The 17,559-nt window shown below is 37.5% G+C and overlaps 1 protein-coding gene across 4 annotated transcripts in view; it reads right to left on the minus strand.

Moving 5' to 3' along the window:
- WDPCP (WD repeat containing planar cell polarity effector) overlaps window positions 1-17,559 on the minus strand; it is a 159,825-nt gene that overhangs the window by 61,705 nt on the left and 80,561 nt on the right. For all 4 annotated transcript variants that reach the window (XR_011325437.1, XM_069787458.1, XM_069787456.1 and 1 more), the window contains exons 11-13: window positions 13,335-13,944; window positions 8,963-9,151; window positions 6,259-6,382 (exon numbers count right to left, since the gene is read on the minus strand). Coding sequence is in view for 3 of the 4 variants with exons in the window: in XM_069787458.1 (XP_069643559.1) it covers window positions 6,259-6,382; window positions 8,963-9,151; window positions 13,335-13,944 (923 nt within the window). In the remaining variant the exon portion in view is untranslated. The remainder of the gene's footprint in view (window positions 1-6,258; window positions 6,383-8,962; window positions 9,152-13,334; window positions 13,945-17,559) is intronic.

Here is a 17,559-nt window from a genome sequence, read left to right on the forward strand (position 1 = left end):
TAGCTCTGGGACTGCTCTAAGTGTGTGGGACGGGCCATTTTTCCCATGCTCCAAGCAATGTCTCTCAATAGGTTCAGCAGAAAATCCTGCCCTAATCTCTGACAGAGACTTCTTGTGGTTTACCTTCATGGGATTTTATTCTCAAGCAATTACGTCATGTCATTTGTCCCGTCCCGTCCCCCGTCCCCCCCCAATATTTTGCTCAATATTTCTTACATTGTAATCACCACTAGAGAATTAAATCCTGGAGCCATTCCTGTGGCATCAAAGCATCTGACTGAAATTGAAAACTGTTGTGGAATTGGTTTAAGAAAAAAAATCATTAGCAACATAGGACTGAAGCAAAGACATTCTAAACTTTTCCTGAGATATTTAACCTTTTTAACTGCAAAAATAATCTAGTTCCATTAAATAGGTGCCTTTATTTCTTGTTTCTAAAACAGGTCAAGAACCACGACCAGGGGAATCTTTTCATGTGCAGTTCCATCACAGCAATTGAAATTCTCATTTATCAGTGCCATGGTAATATGAAAACCTTTGGTTTTGATCGTTTTCACAAAATGACAAAAAAATGACTCTTCAAAGTCCTCTCCAGAAGGTGCTACTTTAGTCAGAATGCTGCTACTGAACTTACTCCCATAGAGATGAATTCTGTTCATGTGGCCACCATAGAGAATCTGACTGACATCAGTGGTCATTTTATCTGAAGGCATAATTTAATGCCTAATAGGTTACCTTATGAATATAAAAGACATTCCTAGTCCTGAACCATGTCATCATTAATGTTTATACATATTTTGTGACACACTATGTACCAATATAATTATAGATTCTACTTTTAGGGTGCCCTTAAAAAGGATCATAAAAGCTCTTTGCTCACTCTGTCCCTCAGTTCCATACAGTTGGCAGCAGATGGGATTGGAAACTATTCCTATGGAGTTGAGGCATTTTTTCATCTTTGATTTAGGGTCCTATTTAGGATGGAATACTCACAGTGAATATCTACTTTGCAGATTGCAGTGTAGTGATACAGGAACCTGCTTACCAAGGGGTAGTTAGTACTGCATAAGTGATGCACCTGCGGGGCGGAAGAGCTTTATTTTAGCTTTTCAAAGGCTGTCTTGGATTTAAGTGATAACTGACTGTGTCAAGGCATCATGTCAGGTAGTATAGCAGTACACTTCAGAACTCTTGAACAGTGAAGTGATTCATAAAAATCAGTATTGGCTGGAAGCAGATCTCCCCTGATGCTAATGACCACCTACTTTCTCATCTCCTTTATGAGTGTTTATTTACAAAGGCGCTCTGTCAAGTTCTGTGTGTAAATTCATGCCACTTTATGAATGTTCTGCCCAACATGTAGCTAAATTATTCTTTGCATTTAACCAGTAGCATCTTACATTGAATGCTGGGAAGAGCACACAACACTTAGGAGAAGATTTGTGAAGGAGTAAAAACAGTAACTATAAAAATATGGTGGGGGTTTTCATTTTTGAATTCATACAAAGGAGAATCTTTCATGAATCCATCCAAAATTCTACCAGTGAACATGATCAGAGCTGCGCTTTGCTCTTGAAAGAAGCAAATGCACTATCTTGTTATTTACAACAGAGCTTTGCTTTGTGGAAATATATTTGTACTATGGGAAAAAACCCCAAAGACATTCTCTTAATGGAATTATCAGATGGAAAGGTACAAATGGTTTTGAATCTTAGGTTTTTTCCATGTAAAAAAAAAGAAAAAAGATCCTTTAAAATGCATGTTCACAAACACAGGAAGAGAATTACGAAGGAGGAAAGGGCACAGCAGAAACACAGAGCTGTGGCTGCATTCTAATTCTACAACTCCTGAGCTGCATTTCAGACTTTATTTTCCAGCCCAGCCTTCACCTCTAGCTCATGCTAAGTTACTTTCTCACTGTCTTTCTGAGAGACACAGAAAAATTTAAACAAAACAGAGCAGGCGTGTGTTTGTGCCTGTGTGTGTGTGTCAAACAAACAAGATAATTTCATGCATTAGAAAATATGACAAGTACAATTTACGAATGCTTGATCAGAGTAAAGCAAAGCCATGAGTCAGTGATGCCATAGTTAACGAGTGAAAAACTACTTCATCCCATTCCATGTTCTGTACACGGCTAGATGAGGCTGTTATACAGAGGCAGGAGGTTGTGCAGCCACTCCCCCATTACACAAATACACTTACTAGGCAGCGCTCAACAAAAGGGTGGGGGCAAGAAGGTTACAGCTCCCCAAGGCTTCCTAATAAATCCACCTCTGCTCAACATTTTACATAATGATATAATGCATTATATTATTATAAGCAGTGACATCATAATAAAATACCAGAGTGCTACTCAAGTGGCAATGAACACCTAAGATATATTTCTATACTTGTAATTCAGTTCCTGTATTTTTTAATTATAGATAAGAATTTAAAGTGAAAATAATTATTCATTCCATAAATACTGTTGTAATGGATCCCTGGCATATAATTAAGAGGCCTTTAATTTTAATTTCATATACTGAACGCCTGTTTTTGGAGGTATTCCATATTCTATATTCAGGGCCTATACCTGCAAAGCTCTAAGCTTCTATTTTAGTGGAAGCTGAAGATGCTGCATGGTTTGCAAATTTAAGAACTTAGCTTTTATAACGACGGATACAAATAACACGGCTGCGTCAAACATGTTGCAAGGCATTTTCCTTCCTTCTAACTGCGATCCATTTCAGTCGTGCTGTCAGTGTTCCTTGGCCCATCTCGGGTTGGAGCACCATTTTCTAACTCATACTTGCAATACAGCCAGTAATGATGGAGCATCTTCTTTCTAAAGTGCCCAATAGCTAAAAGAGGGAACTTACCATCACAGCATTCAGCATTTTCTAGAAACTGATCTCTTTGATGGTAGAAAAATAGTTAGCCTATAATCTCACTGATAATGTGAAAATGGATGTCTCCAGTTATTTGCAACTGGATATACAACCTTTCCACCTACAGTAAAGATTAAAATCATTGGCACATGATTATTACTAGGTGAGGATAGCCTTTCTGAAAAGGTAACCGTATTTCTCAATTCTAGTAAATACAGACACTCACATCTTTAAAAGTACAACAATAACTGGCACCTTTTTGGCAGGCTCAGCAGGCAGGTCAAAGATTGTCTCAGCATGTAGAATGAATTAATATTTCTCTCCCAACAGTGGGTCCTTCTAGAAAAGGCTTAAGGCAGATTGGTGGAGCATTCAAAGTAAAGCTGGAGAGAGGGGTGAAAACTTTTGTTTATATGAACATTTTTCAGATTTACATCTAGAAATATTTAAGGGTTTTAATGTTTTAATCTTGTATGAAAGACTCCACCCTTCCCTGTCCACCCCTTATGTGTCTGGTCTCCTCTACAGCCCACCACACACATCCTAAGCTCTCTTCCCCCAGTTCGCTCTGTACTCCCACTCTGCCCTTTTGCAGGACTCTCTATGTCCCCATCCTTCTCTGCAGGCCTTCATCCCCAATTCCTTGTCTTCTACTCATGCTCCTAACCCCACTTTCCTCACTCTTCCTACCCCACTTCTGAGTTTCTCCCTGTGTGTTTTAGCTCCTTATGCTCTAGATTTAACTTCTGTGTATCTGCTGCTAGCTTTCTCTGAAGCCTAAAGGAGTTGCCAAAGGCCCTACTCTATTACAAGAAACACTTTTTGAGTATCAGCCATACTTATAGTGTACGTAATTTAGGAAGTGCTATGTTTCCTCCACTTCTTGCTGCAATAGGGTACAAAGTAATCACTTTGCTTTTGTCTCCTCATGCTCACAAGAGATTAACAAATGTCCCTTAGTGCTGCATCAAGTTGGCTTGACAGTTTACAGTGCTTCTGCATTCAAGTCTTCTTGTTTGGTCATGCAGACACATCTGCAGTAACAAAAATTCACTCTGAAGAGATTCATTAGCTATTTGTAACTAGCCGGCAATATTTAGTGCTAAATGAATAAGGGTAAAAAAGTGAATAAATCAAATAACAACGGTTGAGACAGAGAGCATATAACTGACTTAAAATGTACTCTTCCTGACACCCAGATACAGTTGCTGTCTCTGACAAACAGGTAGTGGGAGAACTACTCCATTCTCAGCGTCTTCATGGGCATAATATGGTGACCTGAAAAGGCAAGAGCATAATTCTCTCCGCACTTTTCTTCCTGTTCTGAAACTACAATTGTAAATGCAGGCTGGCAGAAGTGGCTTGCCTTTCTGGCTCCTCACAGACAGATGTAATAGCAGTGGCTGCAACTTTTGCGTGCCTGAAAGAATTAGTGAGCATTGTGCCGCCCTATGATTCTCCTAGACATTGCATCACGTCTAGATGGCATTCTCTCACCCAGAACCATGGTTTACCATTCCTCCAACAAATCTGTAGTACTCTCTGCTTAGCCTACATTTAAATAATTCTAGTAATTTAAGAAAACATCTAAAAGGAAATAAACACCAATTAAGGCACAGCCACTTTAATACAATAAAGATCAGCTCTGAACATCATTTCTTTACTTTCTATCAGATAAATCTCCCATTTCTGAACATTTCATTTTGTACTTAGATTATGTCTTCTCAGATAAGCTTTAAGCATTACCATCTGTTCTGCAGCAATCACATGATCCTATCACTTTGATTCAGTTGAATACAAATCCCTTTGACAATAGGGAAACAGCAAAATAACACACATTTGTTCCAAAACCTGCCACAACCGTATATTGTTCAAGAGCTGCTTCATAGTGGAGGTAAAAGACACAGGAAGACTCTTCTACACACCTCCTGTCTGTGCCCCATACTGTCCAGGCAGCATTCTGACACTGAAGCGTCTTGTTTGCTAGGGCGATTGAGTCAGTGTTTCAGCTGTGTTCAGCAGCCCCAGGGGCTGAAAGCTTAGCCAGGGCCCCATGCCTCTGCATGCCTGCTAGCATTTGGAAGCAAATCCTGAGTCAGAGGGAATACACCTTTCTCTCTTAGATGTAAAAGCACTATAGTTACACCTCTCAGCAATCTCTGAGGCATTCTTTCCGCATCTGTCCTCGGCAGGCAACTGGCCCACAGCCACTACAGTTGGCCATTGCAGCTACAGATCTTCCCTGCTGGTTTCTAGGAGAAAGGCAAAAGGAGAGTTTGTACCCGCTATCATGGCCACATCTATTAAGAAAACTCCAGTGAAAGGCTGGTACATATTATGCAGGTATTTAGAGCATTCTTCTACTTAGAATAATTTCCCCCTTGGAATGAACCTGTTTACCAGAAAGATGATCCTATTCAGACTCAAAACGTAGAAGACAGTATAAAATATTTTTCTTTTAAGATTTGAAAGAAGCACTTACTGTACTATCAAAGTAGCTTGCAGTTTCTAGTTTTGCATATGCAGACAATGTATATAACCCGGATGAATCACCAAAAAAGGGTGCATTGTAAGTCTTCTGTGTCCATCTACACTCCTCCTCAACAATGTGTTACAAACATTGTATCATTCAGAAGGTAATTTCTCCTTATTTTCACCCACTGGATAATTTTCAGAGGGAATGGTTCAGCTATATTTGTGGTTGAACACATGAACAGGTTAAACTGCTGTATATTGCTATTTATAACTGATTGAAATTTAGGCTATTGATTTATTTTGAAGGAAAAATATAGCAATAAGGCAATGTACTACAAATTCTAGCTGAATTTGGTATTATGACTCTTCTAATGTCATATAATTTACAGACAAATTCAACGTTTCATTTTCTTCTCTTATTTTAATGGCACTGAAAATTCACTGAAAATTACTGGAATATGAATTTCTATATGAGAACTTTGAGAGTGAGAATAACAAAATGCTCAGATTTCAATGATGAAAAGACAAAAATGTCTCGGACCATGTACTGTTCATTTGCGCTTTAGCTTCTATTTAAACTCAGTGTTTTCTCCAAGTTTGTAAGCTGTTTCAATAGTTAATCTGCAAGCAGTTGGTGAATATAAATCTCTCAGAAGCATGCTATCTTTTTTCTATCAAGCTAAAAGGGAAAGGATGATTCATTTTAAGTGTATTGATGATAGAAGAGTTCTGAATAGGATTTTATCTGCAATACTCTACTTGAAAGGAATGAAGTGCAAGTTAAACAAACAGTAACAATGAATGCATTTCTTTCAGGGGTGGTCCTCTTGGAAAATGCTAACCACATTAAAGTAGGTAGTTATTGAAATATGCAATTAATTTTAAGTTGATAGAAGTTGAAACTGTCATTCACCTGAGCAGGTGGTGGAAGAACCTTCTTGCATATCTGCTGATTGGGTCCCTGTACTCCAGCACAGTTGTATCCAAGAGGGGTCTTCTTGGAGCATAAAAGGTTCCAAGGCTTGCCTCGAGCTGTGCTGTGGAGTTCAAACACAGCAGCAATGAAACAAATGAAACTGTTTCAATTACAAGAGGTTGCTCATGTTTGCAGTCAGTCAAATTCCTCAAACACTGATGAAATGTGATGTTGTTGTAGGACAAATGAAATTAAAATATGACAGATTGTACAAACACAAATGTGCATATAAACTTTCACTTTGAGGCAGAGTTGACAAGGACTTTGAGCAACAAAAGCTGTCAAAAGGATGAAGAAGTCTATAACACATCAAGTTCTTACCAGCAGTGTACAATTAAAAGTGACTCATAAGAGTAATACAGTTTGAACAAGTTTGTCCAGGAGATCAACTCTCAATTAGCTCAAATCACCTTTGTCCTCTTAGGCAAACAACAAGGAAGTTCAGTTTTTCAGGGATTATTGTGTTAGGTCAGCAGGTGACAGAACCCTTCTTGTGATGGCCTTGAGGTCTAAGGAACCTCCTTAAGCCTACAGATATTTAAAAACTTTAAATAAAAGGGTCTAGAAACCCTAAGGGTTTGACTCTCTCTCTTACAGCATGTAGTGGTGGGAAACAGGATAACCTCCCTTGTAATCAATAAAATAAAGCCCCTTTGTTGCAGAAGTTCTCTCCGCTTTAAGTATTTTCTGACTGCTTGTGGCCACACTGCTATACTCCACAGCTGGAGCTCTTAGGCATTTTTCTACATGTTTTAAAAAAAATTATAAATAATACAAGAAAATACATGGCATACATTTGTGTCCCACATGCTTAGCTGAAAGGAAATTTAATGATCAATAGTATTTATGTTATGTGACTTCTGCTTGAGAGTTAACATGTAGTACAAGTCCTTATAGGCAGAACAGGGAGAATTTGCTATATATTTGCTATATAGGTTCTCCTTTCAGAGTGAATGTGCAAACTGCTACTGCTAATCAGAATTTTGTGGGGGCTTTAAAAGCACAATATAACCTACTGTGTTGTTAGGCAGACAAAATCTCATTAATTTGCTGTTATTAATGTTTGTTTGAACTAGCCATTTCTGTATTTAGTGATAATGGTTCTTTATTTCCAAGCATAGTTACATTTTATTTTATTAGGCTCGATAGCACTAAATGTGCTAATAGTACTGTGTTAGAAACAGAGGCAAACTGTTAGTAAATTCGGTTTTGCGTTATTTTAAATCTAGACAGTAAGATAAGTTGAACTTTAAACGTATTTTCTTTCAAAGCAGCAGTCAATTTAGATTAAAATTGAATACAGCAGTACCTTTGCAAAAACAAGCCATACTCTCTTGCCATTGCTGTTTTCTTGACAGCATGTTTTGTACTTCTGAAATATTTCAATGTACATGGAATACTAGTAACTACTAGCACAGTTATAGATTCATTAGATAGCCCAGCTTGATGTTGAAGGCAGAATAAAGATCTCAACAATAACTGCCCCACCGCTATAAATAAAAGGCCCCACTGGGTTTTGCTAATAAAAAAGAAAACAAATTACCATGCCAAATTTGTTAGATTCACTTAGAATAACTCCTGAACAGAATAAAATTCCGTGTTTTGTAAACAGGGAGCTGCATGGGGGGAAACACGCAGACATCTGTTTATAATATGCATATTTTTACAAGAGTTTCAAAACCAGCCCTTTTCATGTGTCCTTTTAAAAGCATGTTTTATTTAGAATTGATGCACTATGTTTGCAATGCAGAGATTTTTTTTAATCAGATCCCCCCAAATGGGATAGCTGGTGCCTTGGCAGCAATGTAGGACACCTTGGAGTTTTTCTATCATCAAACACACCAGAATCCTAAGTATTCTTTTTTGCCACAAAAGATGCCTGGTCCCCAGCTGTCTGCCTGCTAGACTGGAGGATAACACCTTCACTAAATCAAGGCACTTCAAATCTTGAAGTCTATTGAGTTTCAAGATAGGCAGCAAATCAAGAGGAAGGCAACACACCAGGCTTCAGCAGAGATGAGGCTGAACCTAAAATGCATCATTTCTTGTGAGGGACCCCAAATACTACTGCAGGAGGCCAGATTACACTAAGGACAAATGCTATAATCCTAAAGGAGGCAGCAGAGGATAGTGTATTCAAAGCCTTTGGATCTTGTAATGGAAGAATGACCCTTCAAAAGCACCTTAAAAACCATACTAAAATCTCCTGTCCCTGTTGCAGGAAAACGTCCCTCCTTAATTTGATGCTGTCTCAGCATGAATGTATAACAGACATTTCAATCCTATATTAACTAACATTGTTCTGTAACATAAGCTAAATTTATGTACTGTAATAAAGTTACAGCATATATATGATAGTGTTATATATAGTAAGTCATGCCTATACCATATATATATTAAAATATGAATTATTTTATCATCACTATTGATACAAATGAACTAAAATGCAATCAACACATTGATTCAGATTTTATTGAAATTATTTGTCTACATACAACATTTGACTATGAAGTACCATAATCTGGCTGACTGGATTCTCACTATTTTCTCCTTTATATAGTCAATAAATATATTGTCATTATCCACGTATGAATTACAAAGACACCACAAAAATACATAAAAAATATAATCAGTCTCTTACCTTCTCTGTCTGGTGTAAGCTTTTGTTTAAGAAGGTGATTGACAATGGCACTCAAGCATATATAGCACTGACGACCCATAGTGTTCCAGTTCATGGTGTTCAGGACATTAATTGCCTCATGTATCTCATCGTAACCAATGTACTGGTGGATGATTTCCACAAGGCCCAGCTGTCCTCTTGTGATCACACCTTTTACAGGAAATATTAAAACCAAAGATAGTGTTATGAATATGTAAAACAGTAGCTGACTACTTTTCAGAACAGCTAAAAATAACTGCTGTTGGTTAAAATTAGAAAGTTTAAGTTAATGGTTTTCAGTATTGAATTTTTATGTGAGATAGCTCCTTATTATCTTGGTAGATTCAGACTGAGGGTGCTTTGGACAGCAGAGAAAAAAACATCAGTGAACTTCACACACTGAGGCTGAGCAAATGTGGCCAATACCCACTGGTGACAACATCATGTAATGAAGTTTGTTTTAAACATGGTAGAAAAAGCTTTTTCCCAGTTTATTATTACTGTATTGGAGGTAATAAATTCATGTTCATAGCATCTCCTTCCTGTAGAGAAAACTTGCTGGACAACACTAAAAAATAGCATTTGTCTCAAACAAATGTACCTATGTATGCAAGTTTACAGCACCTCAAACTTCAAAGCAACAATTACTCCATTACTCTCCATATTGCAATTGCTCTAGAACTTACTTCTAGCTTGGCAAAATTCTCTAAGAAGTGAAGCATTTCTTCTGTGAGGGGATATCATGAAAGATACCAACATCTAGGGACCCTGGAATTAACAGTTGCACATGAAACCAAGAACAAGCTTGCTGTAAGGGAAAAAAATGAGCGACACATTGCTCACTCCATGAGAGCATGATTTATCTACAGCACTCTTATCTCTGAAAAATAGAAATTAAAAGACTGTCAGTGTTTCTTGACTTGTAGATCTCAGCTTCTGAACAGAAAAGGTGACTCAAAGGCTGCAGAAAGTAATGTTTTTTATTGCCTCTGACTAGCCAAATGATCGTGTGACATAGGCCACACATGGCATTTTAGCAATTCTTGCTTGCTTTGGGTCACTTACTAGAGTATTCTTTATCACTACTGTTCCAGATATTAGACAGACACCAGAATAAATTTACTGTTCCCCTCTTGTTAAATAAAAACATAATGTTATTTTTTTATTTTCTCAATTTATATTCTGATGTTGTTTGTCAGAACTAATTGTAAGAAAAAAATTCTGATGAGAAAGGGAACAAGCTGAATTTCAATACTGATATTAAAGCCATAGGATGGCTGGGGAAAAAGGTCTGATAACAGAGAAAAGCAGACCTGATATATAGAAAACATACCTCACAAAATTTTCATAAATGTAGTTGTGAATATTGTTTGTGATGTAAAATAAGAATTGAGAAAATAAAAGTAGAGAAAAACATCTGACTATACCTTGAGGACAAGTAACCTGCTGAGAACTTGCATACACAGATCTGACGCTTTGGGCAAAAAAAGCTTACATATTTATTTTGCGTAACAGAGAAATACTTTAGGTTTTTAGTGTCATTAAAGATATGGTTGTCTATTATATTTCACTTTACATTTGCATGTATTGAAGCCTATGGACATTATACTGTGTAATAGCCATGTTTAACCTATGTATGTGTGATAATATCTAATTGTTATGGTAGACTTTATTCTTCCTAAATGTTTAGTGTTTTTAAAGCATTACATAAGTTGAGCAATCTTCACATTAATTGCTAAGTGAAGATGAAAATACGTATTTGCATGCTAATGAAATATAATATTATATTTAACATGTCTTTCGAGGCCAGCAATGCTGAACCACTGGCACCAGTACCAAGTTTGGCATTATCCAAGATCTGGGTTGACATCAATGACAAGAAGCCGCAATACTTTTGAAAATGAATTTGGCATTAGACACCAAAAATATTTGCCATTAATGTTTGAGGGTAAATTTTATATGAATCTTTTCCTGCAATAAATCTGGCTACACAGCACAATGGAGAATTCACAGAACTTGTCCAAAATCATACTATGTCAGCTGGAAGTTAAAAACATATTTGCCTATTCTCATTGCCATAGTTTCTTAGCAGACTTTTATGGGAAACAATCCCAAGCCATGAGTTAATTACAGATTTTATTTCAGTCCTGAATGCCTGTCTGGGTTTTGCTGTCGTGGACCTCTAAATTTTCCATATAATATATATTTGCATTATTTCTTAAATAGCAGAGACCTAAAAACTGCTGAGGTTGGGAAGAGGGACTGACTAATCAACACAGCATTACCTTGGTAGTGTGGTGAACTGAGAAGAAGAGGGGTAAAGCTGAAAACCAGGATGCAATAGAGAACAGCATATTTTTGCACAGTGGACTACAAAGACAAAGGGAGGGAGGAAGGGAGGGATAGAGCCTTGCCTTCTTCCTAGAAGAGATTTTACAGTAATTATACAGAATGAATTTTAAAATGTGATAACTTTCAGCTGTAGAGGTCAACATCTTCCCATTTGGATGCTTGACTTCTCCTGGGTGGTGCGCTTCCAGGCAACCTGCTTGGGAAAAAGAGGTGACAGCCAACTCACTGCCTAATTGATTTAGGAACGGTGCCCAGGGAGACAGTCCAATTAAGTTTACAAGCTGGCAATTAGCAGGAAAGGCCTCTAAATCCCTGCACTGAGAGCCTGCTTGCCTTCATAAGAACATAAATGTGCTAAAGATAGCAAAGGGAAAGCTGTACTTTCTGGAAAGCTGTTGTGAGAAAACCCCACAAGGGAGGACTAAAGAAAAGCAAGGTAGATGTGGGTAAAGTGCCTTCTGCTTGACAGGTAAGACGTAATTTAGAGGGTTTTTTTTAATGGCCAACATGCACAAAAACATCAAATAGCTGTTATAATTAGTGTTCTGGGGTACTCTGCAACTATTAAACCTGTCATTGAACATAATGCATCTGAATTATCTCAAAATAAATAGTAACTTATAAATAGTTTTTTAATATTTTTTTAATAACAGTAATAATCTGGATCAGCTCTTCTAAAACTACAAGTCAATCCAACATTTTTGTTGCTAACATCCTATTATATTAATTTACCTTTTGCAGTGGCATACTTAGTTAAGTTTTTTAAATTCAGTCTTTCAAATGTTTAGGTCGGCAGTACTTTTAGACAGGATTTTCCCCCACAAAAGCCCATGCATGTCTCAATCAATAAAGAAATAAAGTAGATTTTCAAACCTTACTGTCACCTAGTGTTTTTTAAAAAACAGGCTTCTTCCTAATCTCAATAGCTTTATACAAAAGAATCATAGAAAACTCCTGTAAAGATCTACAAAGGCAATCCTGTTTCCTTGGGCAGACAATGGGCAAAATGCTGAAATTTTCCAGGATGACTATATTCGACATGGCTGTCTGCCCTGCTGAAACACTGGCTTGGTAGTCAGAAGATTTAAGCATGATTGTTTTTTTAGCTCTCACAGTGGGTTTGCACCACTGTAACTTGCCTGACTTGAATGGAATGAATACAGTTCTCACTGATGAGCAACTGCAGGGGTTTTATTCTTAGTTCAGCCACTGACTCATTGTGTAACTCTTGGAAAGCCTTTTAGCTTTCCTTTACTGCTTCTTGTTATTCTGTTTGTAAAATGAATGTTACGGTTTTATGTTCTTAAAGACTCCTTACACCTAAAATAAGAAGTGCTATATAAATTCTAAAATTAGTACTGTTACTTCTTCTTTTATTCACAACTCCTGGCAAATTAATTGAGACACCAAACTTCTCTGAAGTTTATGAAAACCTTCCTTCTTGTGCGTAAAGTCTTCAAGGAAAGAAACGGTGTAACTTTGTGTACTGAAGTCAGGAAGAACAGAGTGCTGGGACAAATTTACATTGTAATGGAAAGGACAGTTGCATCATACACACACAAAAATAATTTAGGAAAGAAAATAGCTTTACTATTCTATTATTAAATATAGGTTATTTTAGCTTCTTCGGGGTATTACTACGGAATGAATACAATTCCTAAAATGATACACTACAGATTAAAAGAATTTTCCATATGAGAAATTGTTATGCTTCATTAGAGTAGCAGGGAACATAATGGGTCCCTGATCCTGCAAGAGATTGGGGTCCTATTCTGTCAGACCCCATATGGAAAGATACTAAGTAATTGTGAAACATAATGGACTCCTTGGTTAAACATAATGAACTCCTTGGTTCACATCTTCAGATATCATTGGAACTAAGTGCTCTTAAGGCTATGGTCCCATATATCTAAAATTAGGGTGTTTCAAACTACAAGATACTTCTGAGGTACAGATGTTTCCTTGAGCGCTCAAGGTTCAATAGATGTGCTCAATAACTTACCAAGTTTAAAGTGAAGTACTCCTAAGGGTCCTTTGTCGAATCTAACCAACAAAAGATCATGAATATCCGTGCTGTCAGTGCTGGCAGATGCAACTCGAGGAGCAGCCCACTGGATCTGGATGAGGCTGCTAGGCACGTCAAAGTGTTTACTGAATTGCAGAGTTGCCTCAGGTGAATAGTCTTGTGCCAAGAGCTGAATTTTAATTGGGGACAGTGCTGTGTCAAAAAGTTGCAGCTCCCCTTGAGAGCTGCCAACCATGAATATGGCTCCGGAAGGGTGGTAGGTTATTAAACCAGGCAGCAGTTCTGCTTGGGCTAACACAGTCACTTGGTTGTAGGCTTCATAGAGAATTATGGATGAATCTTCACAACCCAGGACTAGTTTGTCTTCTGTAACATCTCTGCAACAGCTGATGGCCTTGGATCGTAGTGGTATTCTGGTGACTGCTGCACACTGAATTTTGTTCCTAACACACTTGTAGACGCAGCTGTCAGCCATGGGCTTTTTGTCTGCGGAGATGGAGTGCTCTACTGTGTAAACCTGATAAGGCTGATTAGTGCTGAAGCTAGCATTTAGTGGATCCCACTCTGTACGGACGTAACTCAGAACCTGAAAAAAATCCAAAACATTTTGGTAGTCATTTGTAACAATTTCTTCTTACTTTGATGATTTAAAAAATAGACAGCTGCAAATATGCTTTCTCATGGGTCAGTAAGCTAAAACAAATACAGTTTTTAGAAATGGAGTTGTAAAATCTATTGTTTTAACTTTTAAAAGGTTAATTCCTTTGATTAAAAAATACTGCAATATAGTTTGAGCCCTATTTGTCCAAAGTATATAATAGGCTAGTAGAATAGAAGATAAAAGAAGGGATATAAAAGAATAACTGATTATTCACAAGTGGGGTCAGGGAGAAATCCCAAAATTGCTGGAAAAATTTATAATAGGTTACTCTGAGCATCACACATAGAGGATTTTTGATCATTTGCTCTGGGCTATGGTAACAGAACATGTTACACTGTAGTGGTAGAAACAATGACATGTTTAAACAATGTATACTATACATTGCCAAATTAGTAGGTGGTAGATGTTCTTTGGTGCCATATAGCTTTAGATGCAGAATAAATGAATTTGTGATAGCAGAAAAGGGGGACCGTTTAGGGGTGCTTGAAGATTGAATGAACTGGAAGAAGAACACAAAGGCAGAATATGATACAAAGACAGCAGATTGCAAAGAGCAAGAATTTGTAGTGTGGAAACATGGGAAGTATCATAAAGTGATGGAGGCAACAGTGGAGACCAATGAAGATTCATGTCCTATAATATATGGGTTTGAGCGAGAGGTGTTGTACAGGACTCGAGCAGGGAAACTGTGGGAGAAATACCAGCTGTAAATAAATTACAAATTAGCTTATGAAAAGCTATTTCTCTGAAAGAGAGAGAAAACCAATGTCTCTAGAAGAATGAGAGTAGTTAAAATCAGCCAGAAACTTGCCGGTGTTTTTTCATGCAGAAATAAAGAGTGAAAGGAAAATCTCAAACTGAGCCAAACCCCACCCTCAGGTATACCCATAGCATTCTTCACACTATAAACTAAAGCTGCTGACCTGCCACTAATTTTGGAAGCCCCTTCTTTTGAGTGCAGGTGGTATGCAAGTACCATTTACACACAAAGGGGTAACAAATGTGATTAAAAGGCAGAGAGATGTCAAGGGAGGAAATTTGGAAATTTCAGGTTGAAAACAGAAATGCACACATAATGTTAAAGCAGTTTAAGTTTTATTTCCACAGATCACAAGGCAAACCGAACACATAATTTAGCCTTTCATCCTGCAAAGGAGGAGAATAAGAAATTAAGATTTTTTTGGCATACCACCCATTACTTCAGAAGCAACTGATGAATTTATAAACAAGTTATTCGGGATGTTGATCAGACTGATTAGGATATTTTGTTCTGACAGTTTACTATTTTGTCAGCAAAAGGGTTTCTCATTCAAAAGAAAGAAAAAAGGATTATTGCAATTCTGTGGCTGCAAACCAGCTGCTGGTTAATACAAAAGTCTTAGTTACTTTAAGGTGAGTAGATAGGGACATGCAAAGAACCACTTAATGCAAAAGCATCTAATACAGAAGCCAATGCATCCAACTTGTGAAAAGCAGGTAAACCAATTTCAACAGAGTAGTGATCAATGAAAATATATACCAAAGAGGAAATAAAAGATTAAATTACTTATATAGTCTGAAAAACATTTTCTCGCCTCCACCATTCCCTCACCAATGACTTAGCCTCTGCAACTAGTCATTTATGCCCACAAAATGTGCAGTTGCTACTGTGCAGATGTTAGAACTGCTGAAATGTGTAGCTTACCAGGGTGTTAAATTGCATAGCAAGGAAACCTGTAAAAGAGGTTATTTTGGACAAAGGATTACTGTGACCAGAGAGCTCTCTAACCCCAAATAAAGGCAAGGTGAAGTGTTACTGTTTGTTCTGCAGTTTTCCCTAAGAATATGTATAGAGACCCAGGTAGCTGCCTTTCAAATATGTGCAACAGAAATCTTGCCCAAGCAAGTCTTCAAAGCTTCCATAACTTCAGTGAAATGAGCCTTGAGGCCCTCTGGGACTCAGATTTCTGTCTTCCTGTGGCAGGTTTCAGTGCACCGCATTATTCATCTACATATTTTGATCCAAACCAGTGTTCCTCTCTGGACATCTCCTCACAAGCTACAAGAAAGTCATGAAAATCCACACAATAATCAAGCCTATGAGAGATGAAAGTCTGAAAGCACTATTAAATTCTGAAGACGGACTGGCCTTGACGGTTAAGACAATAGAGAAGAAAATATGTGAAACATGGATTTTACAACTCTGTAAGAGTGACTGCTGGAAAATAGAAATGGAAATAGTCACTGAAAAATAAATGTTGTCGTCTGATCGCTTCAGAGTCAGCAAGCAAACTGAATCCAATTAATAATTTTGTTCTGCCTTGTTAGAGCAAAAGTGGGGCAAAATGTTGCTTACTACGTTGAATTTAAAAGAAAGTAAAATCTTATATTTTGGAAGGCTAATTTAATGAGCCTTGAGATGAGAAGCTTCTTTGCTTCACATAATTTTGAGAGCAAATCCTTGAAATGAAGTCTAGGGTAGGGCTGATTGCTGTACATAACACACTTCTAAACTAGGAAAAAGTTCCTGCAAGGAAAGACTATTTGCTGCATTTCAAAACAGAAGCTTTGACATAATGTTTAAACAAATTAGGCTTAAAGGAAACTTTTCTAGACACTACTGTTCATATTCTGGCTGAAAACAAGAGAAACATTTCTCCTTAGATTGGAACAGATAAGCTGCTTCTCATGCATCAGTGGCCTCTTGTGCCTCTTGGAGGAAGAGTACCAAGCCGAGAGACCTCTTTGTTCTGGTTTCCAGTTTTGCTGAATGTAACTGGTATTTGGCACTCTGAAGGGGAAAAAAAAAATGGATATTCTCTTTCATCTGAGAGGGAAGATTTGAGTTTCTCTGTCAGAATTGACTTTTATTATTAATTCTTCATGCTGCTAACTGGAAAACTAAAGCAGAGAGACATACAACTACAGAAACAGGTTAATAAGGCTAAGATAATGCTTTTGAAAGATAAGAAGTCTAACAATCAAAACATCTTTTATTTTCAAGAAGATGGTACTCCATTACCTGCCAATTGTTTTTCTATCTGGTAAGTAGCCACATGCTAGTAAATGTAGTGCACATAGTGCTTTAGCAGTCTAGTTAAAGGAATCTGCAGGGATTCCTTCCCAGTGAGCAGCAGTTCTCCGGAACCCTAAAGGGGAACATTACAATAGCAATGTATCTTTAAGCTAACAAAACATTTGCTTGGGGAATGGGAAGGCAAAACCTGGAGGAGTTCCCTCAGAAGTGGGTAGGACAACTGTAGGATTTGCAGAGGAGGGGACAGGGCAGTGGATCTAAAAAGACAGAGCTGTAATATCACATGGCAGGGTGTATAATCCATTCAACGTTAAGTGCTTTCCATAAATCTTGGGCTAAGCACTTAGCCTTGGATTTCAAGGGAAGATTTCTGGAAGTACTTTGCATGAAGTAAAACCAATTACATTCTGTAAAATAAATAAATAAAAATCTAAAAAGTCCCTTTTAGTTTTGTAACATGTACACTACAAAACCATAGTAAATGAATTTAAATATAGTCCACATAATTTATGCATATTTCCCTG

This window comes from Haliaeetus albicilla, chromosome 7, assembly GCF_947461875.1.
Source record: "Haliaeetus albicilla chromosome 7, bHalAlb1.1, whole genome shotgun sequence".
NCBI lineage: Eukaryota > Metazoa > Chordata > Aves > Accipitriformes > Accipitridae > Haliaeetus > Haliaeetus albicilla.